The sequence below is a fragment of the Typopeltis vanoorti genome, chromosome 25 (genome assembly GCF_054136105.1).
Source record: "Typopeltis vanoorti isolate ZY-2024b chromosome 25, IOZ_Tvanoo_1.0, whole genome shotgun sequence".
In the NCBI taxonomy this organism is placed as follows: domain Eukaryota; kingdom Metazoa; phylum Arthropoda; class Arachnida; order Uropygi; family Thelyphonidae; genus Typopeltis; species Typopeltis vanoorti.
Window position 1 is genome coordinate 28,696,146 of NC_143573.1, and position 25,565 is coordinate 28,721,710.

Sequence of the window (25,565 nt, forward strand, 5' to 3'; positions counted from 1 at the left end):
TGCTGCATTCCTTTAAAGGCTATGTGGAGGTCTCCTCTCAGTTATACAGCTTTGCTGTTGTTAATAAAGTTATGAATATGGAGTCCACTACTAACATAGTACAAATTTATCTTTCATGGGCAGGAATCACAATTTAAAAAAATGTACACTGAATATACAATATACATGAAAATTTAAATCAAATGGAGTCACACTAATACACTATAGCCAGGAGGAATACAATCAATACCAGACGTAGGAAAAAAATCAGTATAACCTGATATGGACATAGAAGCTTTGAATGTATAAGTGAGCAATAAATGCTGAGCAAGAAACATTGAATAGCACCACACTCTCTGTAGAAGCCAGATTGTTGAGGATATTTGATGCTTTTTTTGCACTCTTCTCAAAAATGATGAATGTGTGTAAAGAATGTCGCTTTCTGTCAAAGATAAGTCCCAAAAACTGGCCTCAGATGCTAATGGGATAATAGCTTTGTCTATGCAGTGCAGCCACTGTAAGACTCTTATACCACCATACTTTAGCATTTGACCAGAAATGCTAAAGTATGGTGGTATAAGAGTCTTACAGTGGCTGCACTGCATAGTTCAGAAAGCCTGGACAGAGGGACGAATTCCCGATGATTGGAGTAGAGCTCTCATAGTACCCATATATAAAAAGGGAAATAAAACTGCATGTGAGAATTACAGAGGTATTTCCCTACTGAGTGTTCCTGGCAAGATCTATGCAAGTATACTTGAGAAACGGTTGAGAAGAATTGTGGAAGAAAAGCTTGGTGAAGAACAAGCGGGATTCAGGCCAAATAGAGGCTGTCAGGATCAGATCTTCACTTTACGACAAATAGTCGAGAAAGCATGGGAATATAACAAAGATCTGTATTTAAGTTTTGTCGATTTTGAAAAGGCATATGACAAGGTGCCAAGAGAGAAGCTATTCAATACGCTGCAGTTATATGGTGTCAATGGGGCATTATATCAAGCAATACTTAGTCTTTATTTGAGTTGTGAGTCAGCAGTTAGAATTGAAGGAAGTACAGGAAGATGGTTTAATGTTAAATCTGGTGTGAGACAAGGATGTACATTATCCCCTCTGTTATTCATTATCTATATGGATCACATTATGAAGGAATGTGGTATTAAACCTGATATCAAAATTGGAGATGTTAATGTCAGCTCTTTACTTTATGCGGATGATGTTATACTTCTAAATAAATCCGCTACAAGTCTGCAAGATTCTCTGACTAAATTGAATAGCTGTTGTAATAGATATGGTATGAAGGTCAGCAATAAAAAGACAAAGACAATGAAAATAGGCAGAATCATCGAAAATGTCAACTGTGTTGTGAATGGAGAACCTGTGGAACAAGTAAAACATTTCAGCTACTTAGGCACAATTTTTACTGAAGATGGTAAACTAAATATAGAAATTGACAACAGAATCAGCAAAGCTGGTATCGTGGGAAGTCAATTGAATAAATTCATATGGAATAAGAAAGAAATTAGTCGGAACACTAAATTAGCTGTATACAAGACTGTGTTCAAACCAATTTTAACTTATGGATCTGAGAGCTGGGTCAGAGGTAAAACACTTGACCAAAGACTAGAGACCGAGATATGAGAGTCCTGAGAAAGATTAGAGGGGTGAACAGATGGCATCAATGGCAATATCATATTAAAAATGAGGATATTAGGAAAGAACTTGACATTGTCAGCATCCAGGAATGCGTTAGCAGAGCTAATCTCAGATGGTATGGTCACTTAAATAGAATGGGAGAGGAACGATTAGCAAAACAAGTGTTCTCTGCCAGGTTGGCAGGAAAACGACCCAGAGGAAGACAAAGATATAGGTGGATTGATACGGTTCAAAGTGCCTTAGACAATAGAAATATAAGATCTGATAGTGTTGGAGTCTTGACAAGTAACAGACTGATTTGGAGGAAAATTGTAGATAGGAAGTTAGTAATGATGTAATTTTTTCATGTAGTACTGTCATATCCTGTACACCCCTTGAGGGTACATGGCAGGAATTTGATGATGATGATGATGATGATAATAGCTTGTCCTATTATTAAATTCGGATTGGGATGAGGAGTGTATTTCAGGCAGTACAGTTTTTTTCTGCAGAGAACCTGAACAAATGACAAAGAGTCCATGAAAACAGAATTGACTGTTCAGTAATTCACTTCAATAGCAAAGTGATTCACACTTAAAATAGACCTCGAGGGACTCCTTCTCGATGATATGGCCGAGATAATATGCTCTCCACTCGGACTTGAAATAATTAGCTGAATAGAAAGTTTTTAATAAAAACATGAAGATGTCCCCACAGACCAAGATTAAACAGATCTTTTAACATGCCATATCTCCAAGTCATAAGCATTTTTTCATGTTGAAGAACAGTGAAACCACTCTTGTTTCAGGAAAGCATCACTTATGTACTTCTAATAAGACTAAATGCTCCAAGGTTGATCAGTGTATAAGAAAGTCACATTGTGTTTGGAAAGAAATTTCTTGCTCTCTAAGTACGAAAGAAACTTTGCATTTACCATTTTTCTAAGACCTTGCAAAGACAGCTAGTCAGAGCAATCGCACAATAATTTTAGCCTGGGCTGGATCCTTGTCTAGTTGTGGAATAGCAATGACAACTGACTTATGCAAAGAGTCCAGAAATTCTTCCTCTGTAAATATTCTGTTGTATGCTAAGAGAAGGTGATTCGTAGAAGATAATGAGAGGCATTTTATCATTTAGTAATGGATGTTACCAGGGCCTACTGCATTAGGGTGAGAATAGAAAGAGCGCTCTTTTGAGATCCTCCTTAACAAATGGTTGATTGTATGGATCTATCTCTTGTTATAAAACTTCATCATCTGCTGTTCTCTTGTTGCTCTTTCAATATTAAAAAAAAAAAACAGATAAGTTGCTGAGATTCTGGCAAAGTTTTCTCCCAAAGAGTCTGCAACAGTTTTGGGATCAACAACAACAACAGATCTATTATGTTCCAATGTAGATAACTGGTTTGTTCTGTGTCTACCTTTCATCTTCTGAATTTTACCTCATACAATTTTTGGACTGGCTGTTTGATTAATATTAAATCAATGATGTAAATTGGATCCAGATTTGTTTTTGACTCTGACGTCTCACATAATGTGCTGTGGCCCGAGCACATTTAAATACTATTAAGCTTTTTGTAGTAGGGTATCTATGAAATCTTGAATTTATTTATTTTTTTATTTTTTGGCTGCTTGGCACTCTGCATTCTGCCAAGGCTTTGAACAGAGTGGAAATCAGGGATTTTTTTTTTTTTTTTTTTTGAATTGTGGCAGTTGCTGAATAGACAATACAATGTTACATATTTCACTGCTTCATTGATAGGTGTTTGGTTGACTGATTCAGCATTAAATTTTGCAAGATTGGAAAATGTATTCCAGTCACCCTGGTCCATTTTCCACATGGCATCAGTGTAGGACGAGATGGTTCCTGTGAATATGTTTTAACAGGAAAATGATCATTTCTATATATATATTTTTTCTTCGACAACACATGTGAACAATGGAAAAATGGCAGGGGAACAGACTGTAAGATATGAGAGCAGATAGGCATATGGAGGAAGGTATTTACTTTTATTAATAAGGGAGAGGTCATGTTGTCAAGCATTCACTCAACGATGCAACCTCGTCTATTTGTGTTGGCACTACCCCTACAGTGGTATGTCTATTAAAGTTGCCAATTAGGAGTATTGGCTGAGACAGTTGCAATATCAACTTCTATTTCATTTAATTCATAATTCGGTGGTAAATATATTGAGCATATTGTGATAAGAAATCCAACAGATAGGTGAATTGCTACTGCTTCTAGGGGAGTATTAAGCTGGACATGATGGAAAGGAATATGACTACAAGAATAGCTACTCCACCATGAGCAGGACTATTTCCAGTTCTGTCCTTGCATACAAGAATGATATTCTTAAAAGCAGGATCCTCACAATGGGTTTTACATGTTTTCTGCAGACAGAAACAAAAGGGTTTGCCCAAATATCGATATCAGTTGGTGCTTGATATCGATATTCTGGAAAAACTCATGACAATTCCATTCCATTTTGTGCTGTGGGAGGGTCTAGTGGTGTCTTTAAGTGATAATTTTTTTTTTTCCACAAGTGGGTTCTCATTGAATGGAACCATTTTTTTGGAATTCTTTCTAGATTAAAACAAACCATATTGTGTGATTGATGTACTCAACAGAGTAGCATCCAAGGTCATAAAGTTCAGATACGGTAAAATTATCTGATGGTAGTGTAGACATACAAGTTTGAGTTGCTGTTGACATTTTCTTAACTGTTAATCTTCTAAGTATAAGAGGATCTTAGAGCAGGTGTGGTGGTGGCTTCCTTTATGCATCCCATGTTTTTTTTTTTTTTTTTTTTTTTATCTGATCTTTCCACCACTTCATGCATGGGAGTAAGCTGGATGATCTCCCTCACAGTTTAACGTATTTAGCTTTCTTGACAGAGCAAGAGTGGTTATCATGCTCTTTGCTCTCACATCGGCACACAGGTCGCAGAGCCATGACAGACAATTTGGGCATGTGTGTATTTCTGGCATTTGTAGGATCTTAGTGGATTAGGTATGTACAATCTAACAGGACAATTGAGATACCTTTATTCTATCTGGGCCATCCAGCATTGCCATCTGAAGCAGAGGCCAAAAGTAGTACAAGACCACTAGGATCCCACATTTCCAGATATCCATTCCATGGGGATGCCACACAGCAAACACAGCAGCAAGGCTGATTGTCCCAGTGATGGCAGTCTGGAAAACGGGATAGTAAAAAAGACTCAGGAGAAAAGAACAAAGAATATGTGAAGAAAAGCAAAGAAAAAAGGAAGGATGAAAAGGGCCAGTAACACCACTGGGATGTCCCCTTCACCAAGAACATGGAAGAGCATCCAGTTAAAATTATTCCATTTTTTTTTGCTCTGCATACGTGTAGTGGTATGACAACTTCATTGCTTATTCCTACTGCTGTTCCTTAATGTATTTATTCCTTTAGATAACAGTCTGTTATTGCATCCAGATTTACTGCTGTATGTTGATTAAATATTCTTGTACTCCATGTTGAATTTTTTCTTGACAATTATTCATAAGACTATTACACTTTTTTATAAAATCTTTATCAAGTAGCTTTATTTTTATCCTCCAAAGCTGTATAACTGAGAGGAGACCTCCACATAGCCTTTAAAGGAATGCGGAGAACCGACCAGGGCTTCTGACCTAATGTCCAATCCTCACCTTCTCGTGGTGCACCCTGTTGGGTATCTACTTGGATACTGAACGGACGAGGATGGGCTGGCAATTTGGGATTTAGCCGACCAAATTGTATTCTTATTGGTTAAACCAAAATATAGAATGATGGTACAACATTCTATGTCGGATGAGGCATAGAAAATTTCATGCCGGCTGAGGCGTCCCCCGGTTAAACAAGGCCCCCGTTGTTTTCGCCAGTGAAACAGGGCGAACAGCGAAAAGTCAGCTCCTGGAAGAAATCTGAAAATAAACCCCAACTCAACATCAGAGTTAAAGATTGGTACTATCAACGTAAGAAGCCTGAATGGCAAAGAAATGGAGCTAGCTGAGGAATTAGATAAGTACCAAATCGACATAATAGGGGTGACTGAAACAAAAAAGACCAAAACTGGTGAGATCTTTCTGAGCAATAAATACAAAATGTTATATTCAGGCAATGACAATCAAGGAAAAGAAGGAGTAGCCATTGTATTCAACACAAAATACGAGGCTAATCTTCTTGAATGGCAGTCAGTCTCGAGTAGAGTAATGTGGGCAAATATGAGAATGGGGAACTGGACAATGAGACTTATTTGTGGGACCATATTTGTGCCTATGGTCCCACAGAAGGTTCTACTAAGGTAGAAGTGGAGGAATTTTTTGATGCTTTAGAAAAAGCAACTGACACAATGAAAAAGGAAAAGTTGGTCCTTGTTGGGGATCTAAATAGCAGAGTAGGAAACGATTGTGAGACATACAAAAATATTTTGGGAAAATTTGGAGAAAAGAGCAAAGCTAATAATACTGGACAAATATCTGTTGGATTTCTGCTCAGGACATGGACTGGTTATTACTAACACCATGTTCCACCATAAAAATGTGCACAAATTCGCATGGAGAGAAGAGGCAAGGAAGGATTAAGAAAAGTCACATTGCCTATGTTATTGTTGATAGTGATGTTTTCTCCCTGGTGCAGGACACCAGAGTGTACAGAGGATTTGAAATTGGAAGTGATCACTATTTAGTCTTGAGCAGGATAAAATTGAATTTCATATTGAAAAGAATAACATGTAAGAAAGTTTTAAAGCGAATAAAAGTTGAGCAGCTCTCAGATGTGAGCTGTAGACTAAAATACACAAAGATTATTGAAGGAAAAATGAAAGAGTTTGAGAACAGGAATCAAACCTTGGAGATTCATTGGCAAACTCTGAAAAAAACATTGATTGATTCTGCCAGAGAGGCATATGGTGAGGTTGTTTGTAAGGATAAAAAAATCAGAACTCCCTGGTGGACACAGGAGGTTAAAGAGGCAGTGAAGGAAAAGAAGAAAGCATACCAAAAGTTCCTGTCAAATAAGTCAGCTTGTGCTCTTAGAGAATATAGAGACAAATGCAAGAATGCTAAACACTGTGTAAAACTAGCTAAACAAAAGTCATGGGAGGACTTTGACAAGAATATAGAAAATAAATATCAAGAATTTGGCAAAATATTCTGGAGGTTGTTGAAGAAGCTTAAGAATGGAGGAAAGAGTGCTATAAAAGGAATTAGAGATGATAAAGGTGACATGAAAACGGGAGAAAAAGATATCCTTGAAGTATGAAGTAATTACTTTGAAAAACTGCTAAATGAAACAAGCAGTGATGACAGCACAGTGGTAAAAAACACTGACCAGGCATGCAGTCAGGAATACATATCCATACTTGAAGTAGAAAAAGCCATCAAAGGCTTGAAATGTGGAAAGGCAGCAGGAGTAGATGATATTCGACCAGAAATGCTGAAGTATGGTGGTATAAGAGTCTTACAGTGGCTGCACTGCATAGTTCAGAAAGCCTGGACAGAGGGACAAATTCCCGATGATTGGAGTAGAGCTCTCATAGTACCCATATATAAAAAGGGAAATAAAACTGAATGTGAGAATTACAGAGGTATTTCCCTACTGAGTGTTCCTGGCAAGATCTATGCAAGTATACTTGAGAAACGGTTGAGAAGAATTGTGGAAGAAAAGCTGGATTCAGGCCAAATAGTCGAGAAAGCACGGGAATATGACAAAGATCTGTATTTAAGTTTTGTCGATCTGGAAAAGGCATACGACATGGTGCGAAGAGAGAAGCTATTCAATACACTACAGTTTATGGTGTCAGTGGGGCATTGTATGAAGCAATGTCTTTATTTGAGTTGCAAGTCAGCAGTTAGAATTGATGGAAGTACAGGAAGATGGTTTAATGTTAAATCTGGTGTGAGACAAGATGTACATTATCCCCTCTGTTATTCATTATCTATATGGATCACATTATGAAGGAATGTGCTATTAAACCTGATATCAAAATTGGAGATGTTAATGTCAGCTCTTTACTTTATGCGGATGATGTTATACTTCTAAATAAATCCGCTACAAGTCTGCAAGATTCTCTGACTAAATTGAATAGCTGTTGTAATAGATATGGTATGAAGGTCAGCAATAAAAAGACAAAGACAATGAAAATAGGCAGAATCATTGAAAATGTCAACTGTGTTATGAATGGAGAACCTGTGGAACAAGTAAAACATTTCAGCTACTTAGGCACGATTTTTACTGAAGATGGTAAATTAAATATAGAAATAGACAGCAAAATCAGCAAAGCTGGTATGGTAGGAAGTCAATTGAATAAATTTATATGGAATAAGAGAGAAATTAGTCGGAACACTAAATTAGCTATATACAAGACAGTGTTCAAACCAGTTTTAACTTATGGATCTTAAGAGCTGGTCAGAAGTAAAACACTTGACCAAAGACTAGAGACTGCAGATATGAGAGTCCTGTGAAAGATTATAGGCGTGAGCAGATGGCATCAATGGCAATATCATATCAAAAACGAGGATATTAAGAAAGGACTTGACATTGTCAGCATCCAGGAATGCGTTAGAAGTGCTAATCTCAGGTGGTATGGTCACTTAAACGGAATGGGCGAAGAAAGATTAGCAAAACAAGTGTTCTCTGCCAGGCTGGCAGGAAATCGACCCAGAGGAAGACCAAGATATAGGTGGATTGATACAGTACAAGTGCCTTAGACGATAGAAATATAAGATCTGATAATGTTCGAGTCTTGACAAGTAACAGACTGATTTGGAGGAAAATTAAATTGTAGATAGGAAGTTAGTAATAATGTAATTTTTTTCATGTAGTACTATCATATCCTGTATACCCTTGAGGGTACATGGCAGGAATTTACTACTGAAGGTGCAAAACGATAGGTAATAAATCGGGCTTCATTTTATTATGTAAAAACGATGACAAATATCCAGATTTTTTAATGTACCACTGTATTATTCACCAACAAGTACTGTGTAGTAAAAGATTAAACACAAAAGATGTTTTGGATATTACATTCAAAATTGTAAATTCTGTTCAAGGGAAAGCCCTGCAATGGAAGTTATTTAAATTACAGGCAGATGATGATGATAGGGAACTTCTGTTGTACAATAATGTTCACTGGCTCAGCAGAAGTCAATTTTTAGAAAGATTTCTTGTATTAATTAACGATATAAAAAATTTTCTTGATGAAAAAGGAGATTGAATGATAAAAGATGGTTGTTACACTTATCATTTTTAGTAAATTTCTGTACGAAATTAAGCAATTTAAATTTAGAGTTACAAGGTAGAGATAAAAATTTAATCGACATGTTAAGTTCAATAAAAACTTTCCAACAATACAGTAAAACCCCGAAGTTACGCAGTAGGTGGGACCAACAAAAAGTGCCTAAGTCGAATTTGCGTAACTCGCGGTATAATTTTGCATGTAATTTATATATACAAACATACAATTGAGACCAAAGGTTTACAAAAACACCTATATTTTTTATGAAATATAATCATAATTATAGTTTTTCGTACATAGAAAAAGAAAGTTATTTTGATGGTTTCGTAAAATCTAATAGATTCGTCTGATGGCATAATGTCTTTTTCTTGTCATGCAAAATTTCTTCATAGGAAGCTAATGATTTTTTTATTCCTTGCCTTGTGGCTACAATTCGTTCCTTGTTAGAATCTATGTTCTCCAAAATCTGTAAACCTTTCTTTTATGATTGTTCTTACTGTGGATTCCTGTAAATCGAACTTTTTTGCTAGCTCACAAATTTTCATTCCACCTTCAAGATACTTAATAATGTTGAGTTTTGTTTCCAAAGTCGATGTTTTTCTTTTCTTGCTAGCTGTAGAAGAATCGGACTTGCTTCTTTTGGATGACACCATTATTTTTTATGTGATAAAATTTTTATCAAGAACATAACATTAAACAATCGCAAGGTTTGTAGACTATAAAAATCTTGTATGAATGGAGACTGCATGAAACACGTCAGTGCTTGTTCACAGCATGTGCAACACTGGCAAATGCGGCCGGTGCCTGAAAGATACGACTAGTGGTGAGGAGCGAAGTGGGACGGGAATATGTATATATAAGAAACCGTGTAACTCCGGATTCACGTAGGTCAGGATATGACTGTACTTACTTTTATTAAAGAAAAATATGAATGACCGCAAATTTAGACATCTCCCATATTTATTAAAAATTTTTTGAACAAAATCAAGAAATGCTTCGCTATAATTTAAAAGAATTTATTCGTGAAATAGAATTAGCTGAGGAAGAAATAAATTCAAGATTTAAAGATTTTAATAAAACAGAAATGATTAGTATATTTTATCAATAATCCATTTCAAGAAAACTTGAACATCACAGAAATTTCAAATAAAATTAGTGGGCTGTTTGATATAAAACCAAGCTGAAGTAGAACTTGAGATAATAAACATTCAGAATAGTTTACATTTAAAATCAATAAACAATGAAGTAATTTGGAAGTATGCACATGAAAACTTCCCAATATTAACTGATATTGCGCGAAAAATTCTGTCATATTTCGGATCGACATACTTGTCAGAATCCGCTTTTTCAAATATAACAGTCATAAAAAATCAAGAAACCAAATTACAAATGATCATTTGGATGATTATCTGCGATTGGCCACTTCTTCATATCAACTTGACTATGAAAATATTGCGAGGTCCAAACAATGCCAAATTTCACATTAACTTTTTTTTTTTTACATAAACAATTTTTTTATATAAACAATCAATCTGTTGTTTTTTTCTAACTTTGGTTTTCCAAAATAGAGAAATAAATATTTTATTCCAATATATTTGTTTGTTTTATTTGTTGTATTAAAATAATTAAAAGTGATAAATAAATTTTAAATATACAAATGAAATTCTTAGTTGTGTATTTTTTTTAGTTAATTTTAGTTGTTTATTTGTGCATAATCAGATATCAGGTTGAGGGAACGTGATCTATATAACAGGGTAGATCGCCGAATAACTTTTTATAGAAATGTAACTTGCGTATTAAAACAGGTTGAACACCACTGGTATAAATAATGAATAACAGGGGGGACAACGTACATCCTTGCCTGACACCAGATTTAACATTAAACCATCTTCCTGTACTTCCTTCAATTCTAACTGCTGACTTACAACTCAAATAAAGACTAAGTATTGCTTGATATAATGACCCATTGACATCATAAAGTTTTGAATAGCTTCTCTCTTGGCACCTTGTCATATGCCTTTTCCAGATCTACAAAACTTAAATACAGATCTTTGTTATATTCCCATGATTTCTCTACTATTTGTCATAAAGTAAAAATCTGATCCTGACAGCCTCTATTTGGTCTGAATCCAGCTTGTTCTTCACTAAGTTTCTCTTCCACAATCCTTCAACTGTTTCTCAGGTATAATTGGTAAATCTTACCAGGAACACTCGGAAGGGAAATTTTTTAAGTAATAATTTTAATTTTCATGTATGATAGTATTATCATAATATCCCATCTATTATCCCCTTGAGAGTATGTATCAGGAATTTGATGATTATACAGTTAAGAGGTTTGAGGAGATATTTTTGTCGAATGCTGATGTTGTTGCAAAAGAATTTGAACAGGCTGGTACTTTAAACTGAGAAATGGAGATGTCACCTGCTAAGTGAAAATCATGCACTTTGGCCAGAGAAAATGGAATGAAGTTTACTGTACTAGAGGAACTTTGCTGCAGGAGTTAGAGCAGGTGAGAGATCTGGGGATGTTGTGAACAAGGAGATGCATGACAGCTATGATGGTTACCCTGAAAACTGCAGCTATAATGCAAAGAATCCTGACAAGTAGGGATAAGGAAATAATAGTTCCAATGTACATAGCATGATCCAAGCCATGTCTGGATTTTTTTTAATCAGTCAACATCTGTTTCAAAAAAAAACTGTAATGATGACCACAAACAGACTATACATTGAATAAAAACTATGCTTCATTGCAGCAAGTCCAAATGCAAGAGAATTTCTTTAGAATCTGCAGCAGCCCTCTTAAAAACCAACTTAATTAAATATACACGTATTACACTTTCTAAAATATGGGAACCGCAATTCTTAGACATCCCGAGTAACAAAGTAAGTTTCTGAGTAGCACCATAATCCACAGAGGTTCCTTTATTTTTAGAGTTATGGTTGGCAGTGTTCGCCTAAAGGTGTGTTTGTGACCAAGACAAAATACTGGAAGCATTAAACTGGAGTTTAATACATTCCACTATTTTCACTAAACATCAACATCCTAATACTTATGTTACATATAAAATCTAGGCGCAATGTTTCCATAAATCACATTTGCTTTATGAGTATGTGTGTTTGAAGATCAAGACTATTATACTGAGCAAGTGGAATACCTTCTCTTGCACTAAAAACACATCACTGTGCTATCATTATTTTATTTCTTCAGTGTTAACTATTTTGTTCATTACGAGAGTATTTTGTATGGAGAAAGCTCTCTATAGGTTAATAACGGAGCAATAATTATTTGTTATTAAGAAAGCCAGGGAAAATCCCTGAGGACCTCAGGAATTTTCCATGAAATTTACTGTTGCTTTTGTTCTTGATTATTGATGTATTTGCATATTACAGCAGATGCTCACTATACCAAACTCCAACGGATACACTTTTTTTTTTTTTTTTTTTCCCCAGTGCATGGTTCACTCTACTGTATGCAGAAAAAAAAGGACTGATAGCTTCCACTGTATAATCATGAAGCAAATGAGTAAACAGAACAAAGGAATGACAGAAATCAATCAAAAGAACACAACAATGGAAAACATGAAAGAACTAGAAGTCCTCTGATTAGGAGCTTAGGCAATTTAATTGCAGCCAGTTTGCCAATCCTTTCCTGCTGCTTTGTGTCTGTAGAACTGCTTATGAGGCTTGCTTGTCTGTTTTGAAAAACCTCTATCTCCGTGAGACAAACTAACTCGCCATTTGATTGAAAAGATCTGAAAAAGGTTCCTCACGTTTTGGACTGGATTCAAACCTGGGTCTTTTCAACCAAAGGTTGTATCTATAACAACTGAACTATAGAGACCCACTAGAAGTATATAAAACTAGAAAAATGAAAATGCAGTAGTAAATGTTCAAATTTCAAAATGTTTCTTACCTGAAATCTTCATGATAAACTAAATATGTGCAATGTGTATCCCTAAAATCAAATATAACCTGAAAACTTCAGAGCAGTTAATTGTATAAGTGGTCATCATCTCTAACAAGAGGGAGAGAACACAAGCAATGAACAGCTGGCATAAACTCATAACTATTCTCTTAGAATTGACAGTTGTAAAAGAAGAAATATGATACATGACATGCAGCATTTCTTTAATTCAAAGTCTAAAGTTATGTAGTTTATAAGGTAACAGCTCATTTTGTGTTAGAAATATCTGTTATTCATATGGAAAAAATTTAGAATTTTTGATTAACGTGTTCATATTTTGTTGAAGACTTCAGGTGACATTAATTTAATCAAATAACATTTCAAATTTTTTTTTCTGCACTTTTGCTTTAATAATTTCATGGGCTTCTAGTTTCTTCTTTTCTCTTCCATTTTTTGTTTACATTTGTACTTTCTTTCTTTTCATTCCTGCCAATCATTTTGTGTTCTGTTAATGTAGGATTTTGCACAATTTCCTTTAAGTATCATTCCTGCCATAAACACTGTTTACCATAAACTCACAAGTTGTCAATGCATAATTTACCCACCATTTGCTTTGTTTACTCATTGTGAAATTCTTTTCTAGGATATTCAAGGTCATACTGTGGAGGTTTATTTACTGCTTGCAAGTGAGCATAAAACAGAATTGATTCTGTGAGACTTAGTTTTTTCTGTAGTTCGTTTTTAGAGATGGTATATCTATTTTTATTTTATTTTATTTATTATTTTTTGGGGGTGCTTAAGGGTCAAAGATGTATAACTGAGAGGATACCTCCACATAGCCTTTAAAGGAATGCGGAGAACCGACCAGGGCTTCTGACCTAATATCCAATCCTCACCTTCTCGTGATGCACCCTGTTGGGTATCTACCTGGATACTGAACGAACGAGGATGGGCTGGCAATTTGGGATTTGGCCAACCAAATTGTATTCTTATTGGCTTAAACCAATATACAAAATGATGGTACAACATGACAAAATTTCGCCCGGCTAAACAAGGCTCCCGTTGTTTTCGCCAGGGAATCAGGGTGAACAGCGAAACATCAGCTACTGGAACAAATCTGAAAGCACAACCCAACATACTTTCTACATATATATATATATATATATATATATATATAGAAAGTATTTTACCTTGGGTTTAATAAATGTTAAAGATACCAAGCTATTTTAAACCTGGTTTTACTCCATTTCCCAAGTAAGCAAACAGACAAACAAGTCAAGTTTGCGCTTGCAAGTGTTGCAAGTCTAACTGACCCCGCACGTAGTGCAAGACCAAGGCAACTCATGGTAAAAGTAGAATAAGCTCTGATCACTAATCTTAATATTTACCCTTAATGCAAACAGATCTCCTGGAGGAGATGTATGATGCTTTGTATTAAAGGCAAGGGACCACTACCCAGACCGGTTTCGACCTTTATTGAGGTCTCATCAGTGGGAGCCAGGCTAGCCTTTCTACATTTATATCTCCTCCTGAGATTTTTATTTAATAAGGTAAAAACACCTTATGATAACTTGTTCTGGTAAAATACATATAAGCTCTATATTACTAAAATCTTGGTATTTCTTGCCTGGCTCCCACTGATGAGACCTCAATAAAGGTCGAAACCGGTCTGGGTAGTGGCCCCTTGCCTTTAATACAAAGCATCATATATATATCCTCCAGGAGATGGGCTTTGCATTAAGGGTAAATATTAAGATTAGTGATCAGAGCTTATTCTACTTTTACCATGAGTTGCCTTGGTCTTGCACTACGTGCGGGGTCAGTTAGACCTGCAACACTTGCAGGTGCAAACTTGACTTGTTTGTCTGTTTGCTTACTTGGGAAATGGAGTAAACCCACATTTATACAGTGAAAGCACTTTGGATAACAATCATATTCAAAATGCATTTTGTATTGAATTCACACTCATTAAAACTGCAAAACACTTCCAGAAATTAGAAAACGACATGTTTATATTGCACAGGTGGTTCAAAACATATATATATATATATATATATATATATATATATTTTTTTTTTGAATGGATAAAGTTTGCGAGAAGGCAAAGTTAATTCACCTTTTCACTATTAAGTGGTTACTTAATAATGACAAGTGGCATTTATACATATTTATTGTTAATCTCTAAAGACCCTTAGATGCACGTAATTCTCAACAAAGAAGATATTCTTTGTTGAGAGGAAGGAGAAATTCTAATATGCTTGCATACAATTTATATTCCTCAAGAATGAACCAGAAATTTGAATATAGCCAGGCCACATATAATAATTTAGAATATGGTTTCTTATTTTAAAGGAATCAATTTACTGCTAATCAATATGTATTTAACCAATACATATAATTTCTGATTAAAGGAACATAGCACTTCACCATTTCGGTGTTCCAATCATGCATCGTAATGATAGCCATATTTGCAAAAATGCTTACTTTCTCTGTAGTGTTCTTGTTGGAAAGAGAGAATTTGAAGATCCAAACACATTATTAGTTAAATGCCCATTTCTAATCATGTACTTTGCTTCAGCTCCTGGAGCAGCCGATAACATCCGTCCTCCTAAGGCACCTGTAATTTAATGAGTTAGTATGAAAACAACTTATGATAATAAATACAACTCACAAAAGTGAAGAATTCATGACATTATAATAATATCAAAAATAAAATTAAGTTAAAGGATTTTATATGCTATACTACATACTTTTCTGAACAGGTGTGATGGCTTGGTTGGACAATTTTTTGATGGCATACTCATTCTCTAACCAACAGGTGTTGGTTCAAGTTTAATGGTGCCATGGATGTTGATTTTAATCTCTCATACAAATGAATTTATTTAATTGAAAATGTAAATACTATTAAATAAAGAAGCAAAGTTTTAATTCTAAGGCTCTGAATTCAAAATCAAACCTATAAACCATCTTGTTTATAGGTTTGATTTCATGTCATTCATAAATACCATGAATGCCATGCCTGAGAATGTAGTTTTAGTGTCCACTGCTGTCTCTTCACCAATAGCTTTTAAGAATAGCAGTGCACACAAAATGGGATGAAAGAGAAAATCATGGCATTTTGCATTAGGTTAAGTGAACACCAATTCATAACATCACAGCAGGACAAATAAATTTTCCCAGAATCTTAAGAGAAGTTAACTTCAGAAGCTTTGTTACTAAGGAGTTGGCTTAACCTTGAGACAATCTCTTTGTAGATCAGACTAGTGCACGTGATAATCTGAGGGGCTGAAGTATATAATAGTAAGACAAAGACAGACACATTATAGGCACTGCTGAGATAGGACAAATTATTCAAGAGATAGTTAAGGAGTTAAGCCATATTAAATAACTATTACCTACTATGACATAATAACATTACCAAGTACAACTAATTTCGGACACTTAGAAAACAGCTTTTTTATATACTCTATTTTAATTTCTGATTCTAATAGAAAATGTCTTTATACAAAATACAAAAAATTCCTTTGAATAACTGGTTGCTTGGCTGGTTTTGGGTTTAACAGTGAAGACAACAAAAATCACACTACACCATTAGAAATGGTAGTACACAAGGTAATAAAAAAATAAATAGCAATAAGTAAATGACATGTTATGTATAAGAAAACAAATTTTCCAAAAACTCAGCAATATAGTTATGATCAAATAACATTTGTATAAATGATTTCTTTTGAAAAACTTTAAAACTTCATGCAATGTATTCAAATCTGATAAGATTTGTCTGAATGTATATCTAAACAGCTCATCCAGATTAGTGAAAACTGCATTCCTCTCTTGAGTGAAGTGCTGTGACTACATTGAAAACATGACATACAGAAGACAAGTGCTACACTGTTTGCATATGGATAGGTCATTCATCCTTGACAAATAAAAATGACTGTGAATCTATGTAGATCCTAGCAAGTACAACTTCCTATTTTTATGTTGACTAGACCGCTAATGCTTTATTTGTTGCTTATTCTCACGCAATTTATTTCCTCTCAGGATGAATGCCACTGAATAATTAACTTTGATCTTATAGAAATATAAGATCTGATAATGTTGGAGTCTTGACAGATAACAGATTGATTTGGAGGAAAATTATAGAGAGGAAGTTAGTAATGATGTTAATTTTTCATGTAGTACTATCATATCCTGTACACTCCTTGAGGGATACTTGTCAGGAATTTGATGATGATGACATATTCTTCATGTCTGACCTCACCACAATGATCAGTTTGGCAAGTGATTGATTGTTCATGCAGCCTCAAGTATTAAAAACAATATCTAAGACTAAATGGGAATGGAAAACTAAACATCTAGCAGAAAAAATAACTCATATATGAGCTAATTTTTTTAAAGAGTTTAATGTAATGAACGATAATCTCACTATGATTTTCACCAGAAGGTTGTTTGGCTAATAATCCTCAGAACACAGATCTCTTTTAACATGATTTGATCTTTTAGACAATGTAACTTCAACTGATGATAAAAATGTTACTAAATTTTGCATTTTTTTCTCATGACTGATTTCCTAGTATTTGTGTGCATAAAATTCATAAGAATGGAATGTTATGCCCAGTCACCTGCATTAATGCTTTTATCTAAAAAACAAAATTTTTGTCAAATTTCACTGCTGTTAATTGTATATATCCTTCATATGTAAAAAAATATTTCTAGCTTTATCTCAAAAATTAAGAACAACTTGGTGAGTTTTGTTATCAAATCACAACTTCCAACTAACCAGATCCTTGCCAATCAGGCCTATTTTATTTGCTCTGAGGAGGAAGTGCTTACACATAAGAGATCTGAGGGCTACAATATATCTACAATTAAAATTTAAGTGCTCAATAATTTTCAACCTAAATAGCCTTCATAAGGTATTTATTCTGTACATTAAAAATCTTTCAGAAAAGTAATTAATATATTAAAGAAATTTCAGTTTTCTGTCTCCATTTCTCCAGCTTAAAACTTTCATCTTTGTTTATTTTCACTAAAGACAAAGTGCATTATTAGTCACTGCTGGGTCTTACAATATTTCATGATCATGCAGCCTCAAGTACTATGATTATACTGGTCATTTAGCTGAGATCAGACATGAAGAACATACGGATTTACTACTTTTGGAAACATGGTGAGTCTGAACTCTGAGATCACCAGATGGTGACCTCAGAGTTACATCAGTTCAATCTTCAAAATAATGATTCTTATTTATTTCTTGCTTTTGAGAAGTAATTATCTGCAGGACTCCTTTAGCTTTCTAAGATTCTTTGTTGCATGCTAATGCAGCAACTTTTCTGTCTTGAGCACTTCAATCGAGGATTCCCATCCACCTAAGACTTTTTGGGATGTTATTCTTCAATCACTGCTGTGATCTTCTTCTAGGTTGCTTTCCACTAGGTCTCATTTTGAGTGTTTGTTTAGCCATTTTCTCCCCACCCATTCTTTCCATATTTAAGCTTCCTGAAATCCACAAGCTATGGTTTCATCAGTTAGCAATGAAAATCTGTAGAGTTCACAGTTATTGATCATATCTTCTCCATTCATCTGTTCTGTGTTACAGATCCAAAGATTTTTCTAAGGATTTTATTTTCAAAAGATCTACAAACTTCTACCTTTTGGCCTGTCATACTCCAGGTTTCTGCTTTAACTTATAGTTAAATTCTATTTTAACTTTATAGAATTCTGGAAAGTACTCAATGATGTAGCGAATGATCAACTGTGAACCCATTTCTTTGGAATCCTGTTTAATATTCATCTATATTTTCTTCACCATATGTTAAGTTCTTTTTAGTATAATATTAGATAAAATTTTGCGGCCTGTAGACAGGAGCAATATCCCTCTATAATTTTCACATTCACTTTTGCTTCCTTTTTTTTATATATATTGTTATTACTGATTCTTTCCATTCTGTGGGAAGTCCATCAATAGCTGGCACCTTGTTGTTTCTAAGCTGCTTTATACTTTCTTTTATTTCAAGCTATAGAAGGTTTAAGTATTTCAGGGCAAAATATATAATAGGTCTTCAGTTTAAAAATCTCAACAGGTTCATTGCAGTTTAGACGTTTGAAAACACTTTGAGTCCTCTCGATATAAATATATATCGATTGTGTGTGAACCCAGAATCTCATCAATATATATTTACACTGCTAAATTAAAAATTCCGAAAATAATAATATATGCTTGAAATTCATTATCAGACTGTACTGTAGTTAAATTTGAACCTTCGGCTTCATTATCCATGAGGATGGTTGCCTTATCAATAAAAAAAAAAATAAATAAATAAAAAAAATGGAACTTGTATTAGTATATTGTAACGCCTGCCCATAGGTTGCATCACATACGATCACACACGCTCATGTATATATTACATCACAGCATCATAACTCTGGTTGCTCCAATCTAAACAATATAAGAGATTCATGACTCTCTTCTTGTGACCTGAGAGATCAGTTTGAATCTGTCACCATGCACAGACCAGGAAACAGTAGTGCCTAAAGAAGGTGTGCAAAATGGTTCTTGCGTGAAGGCGAATTAGAACAAATGCTGAAGGAAATACTCGATAACGAATGATCTGAATTAGATGATTGGGCAGAGAATGATCCAGAACAAGAGGAAGCAGATCTCTCCACAAATGTGAGCTTCGAGTCAAGTGACAGTGACATAGAACTTCAAACAAGGGGTGATCAAATTCGAGGCTGTCCAGTTGCAACCAGTTTCTGGAGCCCATACCACATGTATAACTAAAATTTTTGTTCCAATTAATTGTTGAAGATGCTAACTAAAAGACAAAAAATAATTGTTTGGATATTTCATAGAAATACTGCACAGCAATTTTTAAGTAGAGCTAAAAATGGTCAGGACACTGGGTTCCTTAAGTTCCAGAAGGTCTAGGACTCAAAGTGTTCAAGTGCTCTTTCCACCTTTTTATCATTTCATCTCTTTCTTTTTTTTTTTTGGCTTTAATTTCATAGATGAATTTTCTTTGGTTATTTAGCATAAATTGCATCTGGATTTCTTCTATTTATAAGAAACTACTTCTATTTCTTCTATTTGCATACAAATTTTCTGTTACCTGATTATTTTATTGGCTTCCTTGCTACTCTCTTTGTATCTTTGAACAGCATGAAGATGATACGGTTATTAAGCTGATTTTTTTTTAACAGTTCACATTATTCATTTAAACCTTCTCTCGGTATTTTACTCCGAATTCCATTTGAGTTTGCTGCTGGTATATTTAGGCTATCCTTGCTATGGTCCTAGATGTTTCAATATTTTCATTTTCTTACAGCTGCTCATTTTTCAATTTTTCTAGTTTTAATCCTATCTCATATTTACTTCTCTCCTCAAGCTGAAGATAACTGCTGCTTATTTTGACCATAAGACTAGCATCAATTAGAAAATTGTTACTAACAACACTCAGCTCCTCTGTAACAAACATTCTGGATGCAATTCCTATGTATTTGATTATGTCACTGTATTTAGTTAAACGCATATCCACCAGGAGATTTCAATGTGTTTATTTGTGTATATTCTTCCTCATAAACATAACACTGCTTATTAAATTTTTAGATGCAGCTAAATTAATAAAACTTTCTCTATTACTACTTTTTTTCCTGCATGAAATCTTTGACTTTCAATAAGTTTTTACATATTTCTTTCTTTCCAATTTCTGCACAGAAATCTAATAAGATAGGATTTTTTTGCAGAGTATTTCTCATTTCTCATAAAATTCATCTTTTATTTCCTATTCTGTAGCTTCTATTGATGCAAGTTACATTAATAAAAGTTATCTTTAACTATTTTGTTTATAATAATCTTAGCTTGCTAATTCTTTCATTGAAGGCTTTACATTCAATCACAGATGACTAAATTTTTTTTTTTTTTTTTTTTTTTTTTGTCATCTGTGATTGTCCACCATAAAGTAGAGTTTCTTTCTCTTCAAATTATTCCATCCTCATCTTCGTACTGCTACACTATCCATTTCATGGGCAAGTTCCTGAAATGATCCAGTTCTATACAAACTTCTAATGTTCTGTGACCCTATTGAGAATTCATCATCCAAGGCTTGGGTCAATATTCATTTAATTTCATCCAGTGAAGATTTTGTGGCAGCAGTTTAATGACCAGTAGCTTTTAACAGAGATGTCACTTCTATCTAAATATGAATTCTATATGGAAACAGTTACATTGACTGGTTGCCTCATTCAACATGGCTTTGGCAATGCTGATGTAACTCTAGAAATTACAGAAATATTAGCAACAAGTTTTTAACTGTGTGTCTCGTCATGTTACTCACTTTTAAGAGAATTAATTTATCCATTACTTTCTATGATGATATCAAATTAAAGCAAACTGAAACAGTTAGTCAATTACCCAATACAACCTAATGAAAACAGACAAAAAGCAAACAAAAAAACTATCACTTCTTACCTGAAATAAAAACAGCAATATTTTCAAAAATCTTGTTTTTCATATGTTCTTCATCTACTTATAAGAATACTATATGCAAACTTCATGCATCTGATTGTTTGCAATCTTGAAGATATTCTAATATCTAGAGAATATTCTTAAATAATTTAAGAAAAATGTTTCCTCAATGAGTGAAGCCATTTAATTAACTAAAACAGTTAACATATTATAGTTATAGTAAGTATCTCAAAAAACTGTCGAAAAGTAAGAGAACAATTGGCAAATAAACAAAAAAAAATCTAATAAATGTCTTTATTTCCAAGGGGAGCAGGCAGAACTCTCTTAGTCCTAAATAACTTCTTGTCAGTGGACAGATGGTTTTCAACTTTAGTTGTTGATGGCAGTTGAGTTAAGAAGATGCGTTCCTAAACCCTAAGTGGTGTACTAATCTAATATAGTGTGGGTTTTATAGTGAATTCTTCTGAGTAACGGATTTCTCTCTTCTTAGGGAAAACCGACATTTTCCTTAAACAGCTGAAAAAGTCATAGAACGTTCCTCTAGAGTGTGACTACAAACATGCCTACAAAGGTGTTTTTATTTTGGTGGTCTAGTAACATATGTTTAAAATCTTTTTAAATGTAAGCATGCATGCTAGGTTAAAATTGCAACACTATAAAAAATAAAAGATAGACAATATTGAACAGTTAGAAATTATGATGAAGGAGTTCTGGGTGTGTGTGTGCAAGACAGAGAGCAAAACTGTTAATTTTTTTTTTTTTTTTTTGATGGATTTGATGGCACAATTCTTCTGGACCATCCTAAGAACTCATCTGACACACAGAATTTTTACATGAATAACAGGGATCTTGTGTATTTGATCCTGGTTTGGGAAGTAAGAAAGAAATGGTCACTTCAGGATTGTAGCCATATTTGTCATGGCTACATCTATGTCTAAGAAAGGCTTTATAAGAAAAGATCTTGGGAACTCTCCTTAACAGTCTTGACTGCTCTGCATTTTTGTAGAGCAGTCAGGACCAATATACACAGTGTTGGGAGAAAGCGATTTTAACAGAAGAATGCAATCCTTGTGATTTTTCATGGATAAATTAAGGATTAAGGAGTGATTTTTGAAGAAATACTTCAACATCTTGATTGTATTTCAAAATGTCATCAACATACTGAGTCAAGGATGGAGCAGATCTTTTATTTCCTTCTAAATCTTCCAAAGCAGCAGTTTCTAGGAATAGGAAATAACAGATTACACACAGTGATTCCTTCAGAGTTGTTTATGGAGTTTATTCTTCAGGTAAAATATCCTGAGTTAACAACAAATTTAAATAATTCTAAGTTCAGTATGGAAATTGTGAGATAAAGTCTAGAGAATAAGCCAGAGGAATATTGGTAAAAAACGGAGGTGATGTGAAAACTCACCATGACATCAGAAGGGTAGAGCTTTAAATCATCAGAAAATCTGTGGTATTTTTGATGTATGAACATGAGTGACCTGTAAGAGACAGAGAATGCTGTTCAGAAATTTTGCAGTTCTATAAGTAGGACTAACAGTAGAATCAACTTCTTCTTGGCCTGAAAAGGCAATCGATTTGGGAACGTTTTGGGTGAATCACAGATCTCACGAGGTCTGGCATTATAATGTCGTTGCTTGGTTTAATGAAAGCAATGTTACTAAGAGTTTATTAATATGACTTATATGGTGGTATACCTGAGAACTGTGTATGTATAGAACATTTTAACAGCTGTAAGCAAACCTTGGACTATGTTATTACTGATGTTTCCCAAATGCTCTGAAAATATAAGAACAATCTCATCCCCACCACCAAACAAGGAACGAAAGGGGAAAAATGGAATGAATGAATAAATGAAAAAAAAAAAAAAAAAAAGCTTCTTCTTCCCTCCCATTTATGGTATCAATATTTTGGGACAGCAAGTGACTTAGTCAGCCCTGAAGCTAACATTTTAAAGTGCAACTTAACTAAGCTTTGCCAATAGAAAGATGAATATGGTTGTATTCTACAATCAAGATATGAAAAATATTTATTACTATTGGAAGTCTGTAACTTCAAGTAGGCAGACTACTTTCATCCTATTCTCAATTTGTTTTTTTTTTTAAAAAACTACAAGTCCAAATTTTATTAAACTTCAATAGAAACATCCAATAACAAGAATTCAGTTAAAGCTGATGACTTGGTGATGTACTGCACTTCACAAGAAATGGTATTAAAAAAAAAAAAAATTCAAGAACATTGGGAGGAGTAAAAAAAAAAAGTTAAAAACATTGCCCAAAATGATAAAACACCTAATTTGCTTTTCTTCTTGTACCCCTGGTATGTATGCTCACATATTTATGTATCTCCTTCCTAGTTATTCAGTTTCTAGTAATTATTTTAGAACACACACACACCTAATAGAGTAAAATAAACCAGCATGTAACTTATCTCCAATTATAGGATCAATAACACCCTTCCATTTCTTTATATTAAGTTTATTAGTAAATTTAAGATAAGATGAAACAGCAATATTTACCAAGATTTAAGTTGCCTGTTGATCCATTTAGTGATGGTGGAGGTGTCAAACTCTGACTGGGAGGTAACATTCCTATAGGACCTGGTCCAGGTGATGCAGTAACTGCTCCCAGGGGGCCATAAAATTGACCACTTTTTGGTGCTGCAACTTGTCGAGAAAACTGGTTGTCAATTCCAGCTGAATAACTGGCAGCAGCAGCGGCAGCACCACCACCACCACCACCAAGAGGTGTTTCTCTACGTTCAAAAGAATCACGTCGCGGGGATCCTGCATTTCCTCCCATTCCTAAAATTTAGAAGTAATTTTTTTGAAAATGTGTTACTGGTTGAATAAATTAAAAGCAAAGAATTTTAATCTGCACGTAATTCTGTAAATAAAACTAAACTCTTTGGCTTGCATAGTTATAACATATGTAATGTCATGATATATATAAATTATAAAACATGTTTTGAGTTTTTCTATAAGAAAATTATTTTTTTCTTCAACAGCAGTGCTTCCATATTTATGGTAGTGTTGATGTCAAAACATTAATACAATTGCTATCACACCATCACAGGTATAAAGACAGTTGCTCAGAGTGCAAGATGGTTTAATTCATTGTAATACTGAATCATTTTTACATGAGCATTAAAAAATGATGTCGATATTTCATGTGCTAACAGGAGCATTGCAGCTGAAACATTAATGGTGCTGCTATTGCTGTTTTAAAAAGCAAAAATAATGATTACTCCCATCAATCATCACATGCTCCTAAAGGATCCAACTACTGAATAATGTTTACTTGATAACAAAGATTCAACAATCAGAATTTCATGCAATTCAGCAGAGAATGCCTACCTAGTGTATATTACTGAAAAGAAAAGTTTTCTCAAAAGGAAATGCATTTGTACAATGCTGAACTGTGTAACTACCGTATTTTTAATTATTTCAAATAAAGGAACCATGAAAGAATAGAAAAATAATGCTAAGAAATTAATAGTGTTTCTATTTGGTCTGAGAGATTTTTTATATTATCAAATTTTATACATTACATTTACTAAAATGATGTTTTTCTGTGAATACTGATGACAAGGTTTTCTTTAGTAAAGTAAAGGCTAAACTATGCAAGTGTTTAGCATTTAAAAGATAATTAAAATACATCATTATCATCAAATTCCTGACTTGTACCCTCAAGGGGGTGTACAAGATATGATAGTACCACATGAAAAATTTACATCATTACTAACTTCCTATAAAATACATGATTATTATTAATTTCTGAGAGAATAACAAATTATTCAACATATAAAAGGTATGGGTGTCCTTATATCTATATTAAACCCTGAAGAGGCAGAAAAAAAGTATACATTTATTTCTGAATTTGATTTTCTCCTATTTTATATATGAAAAAAAATTAAATGTAACAATAAAATTGCCATAGGAATAATCACAAATTAATAGCCTTTTAAATAAAATTATATAAATTAAATGTTATAAAAAAATTAAAAACTAGATATATCCAATTATTATAGAAACACTACCTGTGCGAGTAATGCCTAGACAGATAAAATCTGCCTGTGTACACTCAGTAAAATATCACTGCACTCATTAGAAAAATGATGGCACTCATATATATATAATAAACAGATTAAACAAAATCACAACACACACATCCAACTTCATTTGAAGAATCAAAATTCCGTACTCCAATGCCCATTTCCATCTAAAACAAATAAACTCACCACACCACTGCCATACAGGAGGAGATAAAACAGTATATAAACTGTATGGCTTGCTTTACACAGTTGTGAGCAGACCAAACACTACTCAGTAA

At 34.0% G+C, this 25,565-nt stretch overlaps 1 protein-coding gene across 5 annotated transcripts in view; it reads right to left on the reverse strand.

The window, feature by feature from the left end:
* The window catches only part of LOC150092623 (pumilio homolog 1-like), a 328,288-nt gene that overhangs the window by 81,472 nt on the left and 221,251 nt on the right, over positions 1–25,565 (reverse strand). For all 5 annotated transcript variants that reach the window (XM_090414703.1, XM_090414704.1, XM_090414702.1 and 2 more), the window contains 2 exons: positions 23,753–24,037; positions 15,246–15,378 (listed from right to left, as the gene is read on the reverse strand). In XM_090414703.1, coding sequence (XP_090270829.1) covers positions 15,246–15,378; positions 23,753–24,037 — 418 coding nt within the window. The remainder of the gene's footprint in view (positions 1–15,245; positions 15,379–23,752; positions 24,038–25,565) is intronic.